At 50.6% G+C, this 13428-nt stretch overlaps 1 protein-coding gene across 1 annotated transcript in view; it reads right to left on the reverse strand.

Moving 5' to 3' along the window:
• Nucleotides 1-3814: 3814 nt before the first annotated feature.
• The window catches only part of si:ch211-106k21.5 (uncharacterized), a 37157-nt gene continuing 27543 nt past the window's right edge, over nucleotides 3815-13428 (reverse strand). Inside the window, exon 2 of the mRNA XM_055866044.1 lies at nucleotides 3815-6402. Within this exon, the coding sequence (XP_055722019.1) occupies nucleotides 5126-6402 (1277 nt within the window). The 3' untranslated portion in view covers nucleotides 3815-5125. The remainder of the gene's footprint in view (nucleotides 6403-13428) is intronic.

Here is a 13428-nt window from a genome sequence, read left to right on the forward strand (position 1 = left end):
TACAGTAGGAGGAGGGATATACATACTGTACAGTAGGAGGAGGGATATACGTACTGTACAGTAGGAGGAGGGATATACGTACTGTACAGTAGGAGGAGGGATATACATACTGTACAGTAGGAGGAGGGATATACGTACTGTACAGTAGGAGGAGGGATATACATACTGTACAGTAGGAGGAGGGATATACATACTGTACAGTAGGAGGAGGGATATACGTACTGTACAGTAGGAGGAGGGATATACGTACTGTACAGTAGGAGGAGGGATATACGTACTGTACAGTAGGAGGAGGGATATACATACTGTACAGTAGGAGGAGGGATATACGTACTGTACAGTAGGAGGAGGGATATACGTACTGTACAGTAGGAGGAGGGATATACGTACTGTACAGTAGGAGGAGGGATATACGTACTGTACAGTAGGAGGAGGGATATACGTACTGTACAGTAGGAGGAGGGATATACATACTGTACAGTAGGAGGAGGGATATACATACTGTACAGTAGGAGGAGGGATATACGTACTGTACAGTAGGAGGGATATACATACTGTACAGTAGGAGGAGGGATATACATACTGTACAGTAGGAGGAGGGATATACATACTGTACAGTAGGAGGAGGGATATACATACTGTACAGTAGGAGGAGGGATATACGTACTGTACAGTAGGAGGGATATACATACTGTACAGTAGGAGGAGGGATATACATACTGTACAGTAGCTCTAAAACTGTGTTGTGACGTAGGAGGAGGGATATACATACTGTACAGTAGGAGGGATATACGTACTGTACAGTAGGAGGAGGGATATACATACTGTACAGTAGGAGGGATATACGTACTGTACAGTAGGAGGAGGGGGGATATACATACTGTACATTAGAAGGGATATACGTACTGTACGGTAGGAGGAGGGATATACATACTGTACAGTAGGAGGAGGGATATACATACTGTACAGTAGGAGGGATATACATACTGTACAGTAGGAGGAGGGATATACGTACTGTACAGTAGGAGGGATATACGTACTGTACAGTAGGAGGAGGGATATACATACTGTACAGTAGGAGGGATATACGTACTGTACAGTAGGAGGAGGGATATACATACTGTACATTAGGAGGGATATACGTACTGTACGGTAGGAGGAGGGATATACATACTGTACAGTAGGAGGAGGGATATACATACTGTACAGTAGGAGGAGGGATATACATACTGTACAGTAGGAGGAGGGATATACATACTGTACAGTAGGAGGAGGGATATACATACTGTACAGTAGGAGGAGGGATATACATACTGTACAGTAGGAGGAGGGATATACATACTGTACAGTAGGAGGAGGGATATACATACTGTACAGTAGGAGGGATATACGTACTGTACAGTAGGAGGAGGGGGGATATACATACTGTACATTAGGAGGGATATACGTACTGTACGGTAGGAGGAGGGATATACATACTGTACAGTAGGAGGAGGGATATACATACTGTACAGTAGGAGGGATATATACTTTCATTCATCTGATGGCTGTAATCCACTAACTAGGTTTAATTGTTACCAGATTAAATTAATCACAGACCAATTAACTCATTAGGAATTGGGGCACCACGGAAGAGGTTGTTTAAAGATTTACCATCTGCCGAATTAAACTATATATAAGACGCATCTATAAAAGTTATTTATTATTCATTACCTCATATCAGTCTCATTCTGAACGCCGCAGACTTCTTGAATCCGCAAGAACCCAGCCTTTTCTGATTATTCAGTTCTACACAAATTGATTTAATTATTTATTAATTTACTAGTTAACTAAATAATAACACAGAATACACCCTTTCCAATACGGCTTTTTATTTTACCTTTATTTAAGCAAGTCAGTTAAGAACAAATTCAAATTTACAATGACAGCCTAGGAACAGTGGGTTAACTGCCTTGTTCAGAGGCAGAACGACAGATTTTTACCTTGTCAGCTCAGGGTTTCGAGCTTGCAACCTTTCGGTTACTAGTCCAACAATCTAACCACTAGGCTTTCTGCTGCCTCACTCACGAGACAAAAGTCCCTAGTGGACTGATAAGACATGAGGGCTCATTACACAGAGATGGAGAAGGGGGTTGGGAAAATACAGATATGGAGAGAAAGAGACATTTATCGTGGATACATTCTATAAACTGTTCCCACTTTAATCAAATACCTTGCATACGAACCACTGCCCGGTTGGGTAAGAAATGCAATGTATTTACGTGTAGATATCTTTGTTCGTCCTCTCCCTATTGAAACCAATCAATCCTTCTATAGGAAGGGCTCGTTGGGTGTAAGGCTCTGGTTGTCCACCAGAGGTCACAATGTCCTTCTTCGTAGTTGTCTTGGTCTTGTGGTGGAGTGTTCAAATAGAACAGATCCTTTTAAGCACTCTGGTCGAAAAGGGCGTTTCCATGACACCGACACCCTCTTCTGAACTAATTTGGGGCGTGGCTTAGTTAATGTGCAACGGACATGAGAACTAAAATCACATTCCTATCTGAGCAAAACTACGTTCATCGTTCTTCATATTTCCTACACAACGTAAAAGGATTTAAACCTGACATACACAGCATGAAAGCTCTTCAAGTTACCGTATATTTGTTGTACAGTTTTTAATGACATCACAAAATTATAAACAATATGACATGATTATTCATTAGACCATTCTTTAATATTCCTATCTTAGAAACATTGTTTCAATATTCCCTTTTTGGATGTTATAGTTTTTGGGCGGGCAACAGTCTCTCTAGACAAAGGCATTCCTTTGGTTGATACTGAAGAGCGGGAGAAGGTTCTCTGCTGCATAAGATTTACAATTGGCGTGATGTGTCATAAAACTGGCCCAGCCCCCCCCCCCCCCCCCCTGTGGAAGAGAGGGGGGTATGGCTAGCTGTCAGCCATTTGCCAAGCTGAGTCCTTGGATCCTCGACCAGGAGAGTCATGACAACTGTGATCTACAAGGCCTATTGCTACTACACTGACTGATGTATAGTAACTCTCCTGTATAATTGTATAATAACTACACTGACTGATACATAGTAACTCTCCTGTATAGTAACTAAACTGACTGAAGTGTTCTCCTGTAAAAGTACATTCATGCAGGTGTGCTAACGTTGTAGCTATGCAGATAGCATCACTCAGTTCCAGTACATCCCTGTTTACAAAACACACAGACCATTGTGCCGACTCTCATGTGTGTTTCAGTGCAGGGAATATTACAGCCCCGGAGTTGAATATAAAAGGAACATAACTCTTTCCTTTACGAACATGTTAAGAGGAGAAACGGAGATCCAGCCCTTGACGATGTCAGCGGAGGAATAGTGAAGCTGCCTGTCCAGTTCAACCGGTGGATCATAACAGACAGAAGGCGAACGCTAACACACAATCCTGCTGTCTCTTAGGACGCAGGGAATTATTACAGTCCCAGGGTTCCCCCAGTGGAGCTCCCCCTGTTCTGTTGTGGTGTCTGCTATTTTCTCCCTGTCCTGTTCTGTTGTGGTGTCTGCTATTCTCCCCCTGTCCTGTCCTCTCCTCGTCCTGTCCTCTCCCTGTCCTCTTCTCTCCTCTCCCTGTCCTGTTCTCTCCTCTCCTCTCCCTGTCCTGTTCTCTCCTCTCCTCTCCCTGTCCTGTCCTCTCCTCTCCTCTCCCTGTCCTCTCCCTGTCCTGTTCTGTCCTCTCCTCTCCCTGTCCTCTCCTCTCCTCTCCCTGTCCTCTCCCTGTCCTGTTCTGTCCTCTCCTCTCCCTGTCCTGTTCTGTCCTCTCCCTGTCCTCTCCTTTCCCTGTCCTATCCTCTCCCTGTCCTCTCCTCTCCCTGTCCTCTCCCTGTCCTGTTCTGTCCTCTCCTCTCCCTGTCCTGTTCTGTCCTGTCCTCTCCCTGTCCTCTCCTCTCCCTGTCCTGTTCTCTCCTCTCCATGTCCTCTCCTCTCCCTGTCCTGTCCTCTCCTCTCCTCTCCCTGTCCTGTTCTGTCCTCTCCTCTCCCTGTCCTGTTCTGTCCTGTCCTCTCCCTGTCCTCTCCTCTCCCTGTCCTCTCCTCTCCCTGTCCTGTTCTGTCCTCTCCTCTCCCTGTCCTCTCCTCTCCCTGTCCTGTTCTCTCCTCTCCCTGTCCTGTTCTCTCCTCTCCTCTCCTCTCCCTGTCCTCTCCTCTCCCTGTCCTCTCCTCTCCTCTCCTCTCCCTGTCCTCTCCTCTCCCTGTCCTGTTCTGTCCTCTCCTCTCCCTGTCCTCTCCTCTCCCTGTCCTGTTCGCTCCTCTCCCTGTCCTGTTCTCTCCTCTCCTCTCCTCTCCCTGTCCTCTCCTCTCCCTGTCCTCTCCTCTCCCTGTCCTGTTCTGTCCTCTCCTCTCCCTGTCCTGTTCTGTCCTCTCCTCTCCCTGTCCTGTTCTCTCCTCTCCTCTCCCTGTTCTGTCCTCTCCTCTCCCTGTCCTCTCCTCTCCCTGTCCTGTTCTGTCCTCTCCTCTCTCTCTCCTCTCCCTGTTCTGTCCTCTCCTCTCCCGGTCCTCTCCTCTCCCTGTCCTGTTCTGTCCTCTCCTCTCTCTCCTCTCCCTGTTCTCTCCTCTCCTCTCCCTGTCCTCTCCTCTCCCTGTCCTCTCCTCTCCCTGTCCTGTTCTGTCCTCTCCTCTCCCTGTCCTGTTCTGTCCTCTCCTCTCCCTGTCCTCTCCTCTCCCTCTCCTCTCCCTGTCCTGTCCTGTCCTCTCCCTGTCCTCTCCTCTCCCTGTCCTCTCCTCTCCATGTCCTCTCCTCTCCCTGTCCTGTTCTCTCCTCTCCCTGTCCTGTTCACACGGTGGACTGAGCTGCTCTCTGGTCCCACAGGAAGTGGAGCTCAGAGTGATGATGTCAGCCCTTCCTGAAGAGCTCAATGTGACATCACTTCCTGTGAGATAATTGTGATTCTTCAGTCAAAGAGACAATAGTTTTCCATTCTCACTGCTTATTCAGTGTCCTGACCAGATGTCTCAGTCAAGGTGTAACATACCAAGGGGGTGGTGAGCTAGGGGGTTGATTTGGAATTATATCAACACATACACTCTCTCTAGTGAACCTATGTCCGTTTTCACGACAGGTCGACGCTCTCGTACGCTGCGTGATCCTAGCCGTGATCAGAGTCGTGATCCGAGTCGTCCAGGTCCATCCCAGGCACCAGACTGTAGTATTCAGTGGACTGGGTCATATAAGCCTTCTCCCTGTCTGCCGAGTCCTTCATCACCTCCGTCACACTCACCGTGTCCAGCTCTGCCTGTCTGCACATGCCCATCTCGGAGCTCTCTGTCTGGGACGCCGGCCAGGCCGAGATCCCCACTGTGGAGGACGACCCAGGAGAGGGAGAGGGAAGAGACTCCACAGAGCCACCTAGCTTTATCTCCACCTCCTCATAGATGTCCCTGGTGGAGGCCAGGAGGGTGGAGGAGGGTCGTAGGAGGAGCTGGTTCTTTAAAATGCCCTCCCTGCTGCTGTCCCCCACCACGGGGACGTTGCCCGCTCCTCCTCGTCCCGCTGGGGGCTTAGAGCGGCGGTGGTGTCGGTGGCCGTTGGATGAGTGAGAGGCCTTTCTCTTAGAAGAGCCGAACGCGGGCGCCTCCTTGCTCTTCCTCTTCCTACCGCAGCACCAGCAGAGGACCAGACCCATGAGGATGAGGAGGGGCAGGACGATGAAAAGTGCGGTGAGACCTGGAGAGCGGCAGACGTCTCCCGGTGCCACCGACCACACGAGCCACCCCGCCAGGCTCAGAGGAGATGCACATGTGATGTTACCCACGATGCCTTGCAGGCTGGTGTTGTTGTTGTTTCCCTGGCCCCCCTCGCTAGCCCCACCGGCCTCCAGCCCCTCCACCAGAGAACAGGAGCAGTCCCAGGGGTTGTCCCCCAGCTCCAGCCTCGCCAGGCCCGGCAGGGAGAGGACAGAGGTGGGGAGGGAGAGGAGGAGGTTCCCCCTGAGATCCAGCTCCTGGAGGCCATCAGATCCCTTGAGGAAATCCTCAGGCAGCTCCCTCAGCTGGTTCATGCCCAGCTCCAGCACCTTCAGGCTGGGTAGATCTGACAGGAAGTCCCCTGGGATGGTGTTCAATCTGTTGTGACCCAGGTAGACCTCCTGGAGAGGAGAGAGTGTGGTCTCTGTATCCTCCAGGTCGATCTGAGTGATGTTACAGTGAGACAGGTCCAGGACCTGTAGTCCGGTCCCGTTGGTGAGCCTGGCCCAGGGAACATGGCCGAACGTGGAACCGGAGTAGTTCAGACAGCAGGCCTCAGCGGGTAGGAAAGGTGGGAACTGGCCCAAAACAGTGGCTCCTGGACACTGACATCTCTCTGAGTGGACGGTCATCACAGCCAGAGTACACAACAACAGTAGAGCCCACCGAGAGAACATCTCTAGAGAGAGAGAGAAAGAGTGAGAGAGAGAGAGAGAGAGTGTTTAAAAAAACGTACCCATAAACAGCCCAACGTTCTTAATCAGTTTATAATAGGCCAACTCAACCATCAGTCTCGCTGCCAACGATCCCTCCAGCATTCCCACCACGTCCACAGACCCCTGTCCACAAATACTGTTCTTTCATGTCTTCCAAATTTCTAGAAGTTAAGTAAGAGAACTACACCCCTTTGACTAAACCTGTATATAGCCTCCACATTGACTCTGTACCGTAAGACCCTGTATATAGCCTCCACATTGACTCTGTACTGTAATACCCTGTATATAGCCTCCACATTGACTCTGTACCGTAACACCCTGTATATAGCCTCCACATTGACTCTGTACCGTAAGACCCTGTATATAGCCTCCACATTGACTCTGTACTGTAATACCCTGTATATAGCCTCCACATTGACTCTGTACCGTAACACCCTGTATATAGCCTCCACATTGACTCTGTACCGGTACCCCCTGTATATAGCCTCCACATTGACTCTGTACCGGTACCCCCTGTATATAGCCTCCACATTGACTCTGTACCGTAACACCCTGTATATAGCCTCCACATTGACTCTGTACCGGTACACCCTGTATATAGCCTCCACATTGACTCTGTACCGTAACACCCTGTATATAGCCTCCACATTGACTCTGTACCGTAAAACACTGTATATAGCCTCCACATTGACTCTGTACCGTAACACACTGTATATAGCCTCCACATTGACTCTGTACCGTAACACACTGTATATAGCCTCCACATTGACTCTGTACCGTAACACCCTGTATATAGCCTCCACATTGACTCTGTACCGTAAAACCCTGTATATAGCCTCCACATTGACTCTGTACCGTAATACCCTGTATATAGTCTCCACATTGACTCTGTACCGGTACCTCCTGTATATAGTCTCCACATTGACTCTGTACTGGTACACCCTGTATATAGCCTCCACATTGACTCTGTACCGTAACACCCTGTATATAGCCTCCACATTGACTCTGTACCGTAACACCCTGTATATAGCCTCCACATTGACTCTGTACCGTAACACCCTGTATATAGCCTCCACATTGACTCTGTACCGGTACACCCTGTATATAGTCTCCACATTGACTCTGTACCGGTACCTCCTGTATATAGCCTCCACATTGACTCTGTACCGTAACACCCTGTATATAGCCTCCACATTGACTCTGTACCGTAACACCCTGTATATAGCCTCCACATTGACTCTGTACCGTAACACCCTGTATATAGCCTCCACATTGACTCTGTACCGTAACACCCTGTATATAGCCTCCACATTGACTCTGTACCGTAACACCCTGTATATAGCCTCCACATTGACTCTGTACCGTAACACCCTGTATATAGCCTCCACAATGTTATTTTACTGCTGTTGTTTAATTACTTGTTCCTTTTATTTTATTTTTTTTACTTTCCCACTGCCTTGAACTCCCCCAGTTCCTTGAACTCCTCCAGCTCCTTGAACTCCTCCAGCTCCTTGAACTCCTTGAGCTCCGGGGTATGGAAGGAAAGCAGCATCCCCACGTCCTCCTCTAACGCCCCACCACAACACTAACATTCAACACATCATCCAGACCCTCCGTCCTCCGATCAGAGTTGGAAGTATCGGTCACATACTGCAGATGAAGTACTGGCAAGGAATTGCGGACCTCAACTACGACCTTCCTCAGTAGGCAAGATGATCAGATTCCCGCTCTTTCTCCCAGCTCCTCCAACAACCTGCTCCTACTCCACATGACATGACCCATCTTAGTACACCCCACACCTAACAGGCATGAACGTAGGCTGACTGAACCCACAGCACAGGACTGGATGGCAGTGTTGTAAAAAAGAGGCTCTTCCAAAAGCCACATCCTTGGTGGCGTGCCGGCCTTATGGGACATATTGAAAACTCTCCCAAACCTCCATAACAGCCTCACAGAATGGAGTCAGGCCAGACATATCACCCCCCCTCTAGCTTTAAGAGGAACATGTTATTGTCTAAGATCAAACAGCCAGCTCTCCTCATCACTGTGTCGGCTGTATCCACCCAGCTAGAGCCGTTACTGTACAACAGTCTCTGGGCTGCTTGAAGCCTGAAAGCCATGATCCTAGAAGAGATGTCCACCAGGCCTTGCCCACCCTCGTGCAGTGGCAGGTACAGGGCTGCAGCTTTAATCCAATGTTGTCCAGACCAGAAGAAATTGACAAGGGTCTTCTGAAGCTCTTGTATCAGGTGGCTGTAAAATCAGTCTGTGCCACAGGGTAGAAGCGGCTAGGTTACCGGCTACCAGCACCCTTTCCCTATGAGAAAGCTTGGGTAGCACCCATTTCCACCTAGACAATCTGGCACACACCTTCTCCACTACACCTTCCCAGTTCTTTTTCTGAAAGACATTTGAAGTTACCCCTGGTAACCATGGAGCGGACCTCGTCTGAAGCGCCCCTGGTAACCGTGGAGCGGACCCTATCTGAACCCCCCCCTGGTAACCATGGAGCGGACCCTATCTGAATCCCCCCCTGGTAACCATGGAGTGGACCCTATCTGAACCCCCCCCTGGTAACCATGGAGCGGACCCTATCTGAACCCCCCCCCCCCTGGTAACCGTGGAGCGGACCCCGTCTGAACCCCCCCCTGGTAACCATGGAGCGGACCCTATCTGAACCCCCCCCCTGGTAACCGTGGAGCGGACCCTATCTGAAGCTGACCTGCCCACAGAGATTCACTCTTTCCCCAATTGACTCTAGCTAAGGCCCCCTCATACACCTTTAGAGCGTTTTGAGAGAACCTTAACATCCTCACCTCCTGTAATAAAAACTGTCAGGTCATCTGCATACGCAGACAGTGCTATCATGGGACCCTTCATAACCCCTGGCACAGAGAAACCAGTAAGCCTCGCTCTTACAACATTTCTAGACAACATAACTGTTCTGAAATTGGGCATCCCTGCCTAGTGCCCCTATGGACTGGGATGGGGCAGCTCAAACCACCCCCCACCTTCACCATACATGAAGCCCCAGCATACAGTAAACTCATCCAAGACAAAAACACATCCCCAAACCCCAAGGCTTTCATTGTTTTGAACAAGTTCTGGTGGTCCACACGGTCAAAAGCCTCCTGATCCAAAGTAAGCAAACCCACATTCACATCAGACAGTTTACAAATGTCTAAAACATCTCTTATTAGAAACAAGTCATCAACGATAGAGCGGTCAGGTACACAGTAAGATTGGTCCTTGTGGACCAAAAGCCCCAGATACTTTTTCAACTTGTGTGAGAGACATTTCGATACAATTGTATATTCTGCGCACAGCAATGTAACAGGTCGACAGTTGTTTTTAAAGAGCCAAATCCCCCTTTTTTTGGCAACAATGAAAGCACAGCACGTTGACAGGATACAGGAAGAGAACCCTCATGAAAAGATTCACACACCACTTCATAAAACCCCCCCCAAAAGTGCTACAGAACTCAGATGGTAAACCATCAATGCCAGGGGCCTAATGAGAGCTGCATAACTGCAGTGGACAGCTCCTGCAGTGTAATGTCAGAGTCCAAAGCAGCTCTCTGCTCAGGGACCAATTGAGGAAGTCCATGTAACAACTGTTCAGAGGATCACAATCCTCCGCCTTATAGAGGGCAGAGTAAAAATCCACGGCATGTTGACGCATTTCACCGTCATCCGTGGTCACCTTCCCATCAGGGAGACGAAAGCAGTGTCACGATCGTGTGGCGGATTAACGGACCAAAATGCAGCAGTTGGAAAATATGCCATCTTCTTTTATTTTAACACGAAGATGAACACGACACAAAAACACTTTAACAAAACAACAAAATAACAAAACGACCGTGAAGCTACAAACGTTGTGCACAAACATACAGGCTACTAACGTTCTTACATAGACAATTACCCACAACCAATGAGAGCCCATGGCTACCCTAAATAAGGCTCCCAATCAGAGACAACCGAAATCAGCTGTCTCTAATTGGGAACTCATTCAGGTAACCATAGACTCTCCTAGATAACTAACCAACATAGACAACGCTAGACATATACACTCAACACAAAACCATCTACTACACCCCATAACCCCTTTACCAAATAAACACCCAAAACCAACAAAACATAAACATTACCCAGGTCACACCCTGACCTAACTAAAATAATAAAGAAAACAAAGAATAATAAGGCCAGGGCGTGACATAACCCCCCCCTTGAGGCGCGAACTCCGGGCGCACCATACACAGTCTAGGGGAGGGTCTGGGTGGGCTCCCCTCCACGGTGGCGGCTCCGGCTCTGGTCGTAGTCCCCACGTCACCACAGTACCTAACCACCTCCTAGGCCTCCTCCAAACGACCCCCCTCCACATTAACCCCATTGCATTAAGGGGGAGTTCCGGACTAAGGGACAGCTCCGGACTAAGGACCAGTACCAGGGTAAGGGGCAGTACCAGGGTCAGGGGCAGTACCAGGATAAGGGGCAGTACCAGGGTAAGGGGCAGCACCAGGGTAAGGGGCAGCACCAGGGTAAGGGGCAGCACCAGGGTAAGGGGCAGCTCCAGGGTAAGGGGCAGCTCCGGACTGAGGAATGGCAGCTCCGGACTGAGGGACTGCAGCTCCGGACTGAGGGACTGCAGCTCCGGACTGAGGGACGGCCCATGGCTGGCGGACAGATCTGGCTGCTCATGGCTGGCTAACGGATCTGGCTGCTCATGGCTGGCTAACTGATCTGGCTGCTCATGGCTGGCTGACGGATCTGGCTGCTCATGGCTGGCTGACGGATCTGGCTGCTCATGGCTGGCTGACGGATCTGGCTGCTCATGGCTAGCTGACGGATCTGGCTGCTCATGGCTAGCTGACGGATCTGGCTGCTCATGGCTAGCTGACGGATCTGGCTGCTCATGGCTAGCTGACGGATCTGGCTGCTCATGGCTGGCTGACGGATCTGGCTGCTCATGGCTGGCTGACGGATCTGGCTGCTCATGGCTGGCTGACGGATCTGGCTGCTCATGGCTAGCTGACGGATCTGGCTGCTCATGGCTAGCTGACGGATCTGGCTGCTCATGGCTAGCTGACGGATCTGGCTGCTCATGGCTAGCTGACGGATCTGGCTGCTCATGGCTAGCTGACGGATCTGGCTGCTCATGGCTAGCTGACGGATCTGGCTGCTCATGGCTAGCTGACGGATCTGGCTGCTCATGGCTAGCTGACGGATCTGGCTGCTCATGGCTAGCTGACTGATCTGGCTGCTCATGGCTGGCTGACTGATCTGGCTGCTCCTGTCTGGTTGGCGGCTCTGGCAGATCCTGTCTGGTTGGCGGCTCTGGCAGATCCTGTCTGGTTGGCGGCTCTGGCAGATCCTGTCTGACGGACGGCTCTAGCGGCTCCTGTCTGGCTGGCGGCTCTAGCGGCTCCTGTCTGGCGGACGGCTCAGTGGGCTCATGGCAGACGGGCGGCTTTGCAGGCTCATGGCAGACGGGCGGCATTGCAGGCTCATTGCAGACGGATGGCTCAGATGGCGCTGGGGAGACGGATGGCTCAGATGGCGCTGGGGAGACGGATGGCTCAGATGGCGCTTGGCAGACGGGCAGTTCAGTCATTGCTGTGCAGACGGCAGACTCCTGCCGGCTGAGGCGCACTGTAGGCCTGGTGCGTGGTGCCGGGACTGGTGGCACCGGGCTGGGGACACGCATCTCAGGGCTAGTGCGGGGAGCAGCAACAGGACGCACAGGACTCTGGGGACACACAGGAGGCTTGGTGCGTGGTTTAGACACTGGTGGTAAAGGGCTGGAGACACGCACCATATAGCTAGTGCGTGGAGGAGGCACTGGTGGTACTGGGTTGGGGCGGGGAGGTGGCGCCGGAAATACCGGACCGTGCAGGCGTACTGGCTCCCTTGAACGCCGAGCCTGCCCAACCTTACCTGGTTCTATGCTCCCCGTCGCCTGACCAGTGCGGGGAGGTGGAATAACCCGCACCGGCCTATGTAGGCGAACCGGGGACACCATGCGTAAGGCTGGTGCCATGTACGCCGGCCCGAGGAGACGCACTGGTGACCAGATGCGTTGGGCCGGCTTCATGACATATGGCTCAACGCTCAGTCTAGCCCGGCCGATACGTGGAGCTGAAATGTACCGAACCGGGCTATGCACGCGTACAGGAGACACCGTGCGCTCTACTGCGTAACACGGTGTCTGCCCGTACTCTCGCTCTCCACGGTAAGTACAGGGAGTAGGCGCAGGTTTCCTACCTGACTTCGCCACACTCCCTTTAAGGCCCCCCCCAAGAAATTTTTGGGTTGTACTCACGGGTTTCCAGCCTTGTCTCCGTGCTGCCTCATATCGCCTCCTCTCGGCTTTAGCTGCCTCCAGCTCTTCACGAGGAAGGCGATATTCTCCCGGTTGAGCCCACGGCCCCTTACCATCCAGTATCTCCTCCCATGTCCATGAATCCTGTGTAGGTAGGTCCGGTTGCCGCTTTCCATGCCGCTTGGTCCTATAATGGTGAGTAATTCTGTCACGATCGTGTGGCGGATTAACGGACCAAAATGCAGCAGTTGGAAAATATGCCATCTTCTTTTATTTTAACACGAAGATGAACACGACACAAAAACACTTTAACAAAACAACAAAATAACAAAACGACCGTGAAGCTACAAACGTTGTGCACAAACATACAGGCTACTAACGTTCTTACATAGACAATTACCCACAACCAATGAGAGCCCATGGCTACCCTAAATAAGGCTCCCAATCAGAGACAACCGAAATCAGCTGTCTCTAATTGGGAACTCATTCAGGTAACCATAGACTCTCCTAGATAACTAACCAACATAGACAACGCTAGACATATACACTCAACACAAAACCATCTACTACACCCCATAACCCCTTTACCAAATAAACACCCAAAACCAACAAAACATAAACATTACCCAGGTCACACCCTGACCTAACTAAAATAATAAAGAAAACAAAGA

Source organism: Salvelinus fontinalis, chromosome 17 (assembly GCF_029448725.1).
Source record: "Salvelinus fontinalis isolate EN_2023a chromosome 17, ASM2944872v1, whole genome shotgun sequence".
Taxonomy (NCBI): Eukaryota; Metazoa; Chordata; class Actinopteri; order Salmoniformes; family Salmonidae; genus Salvelinus; species Salvelinus fontinalis.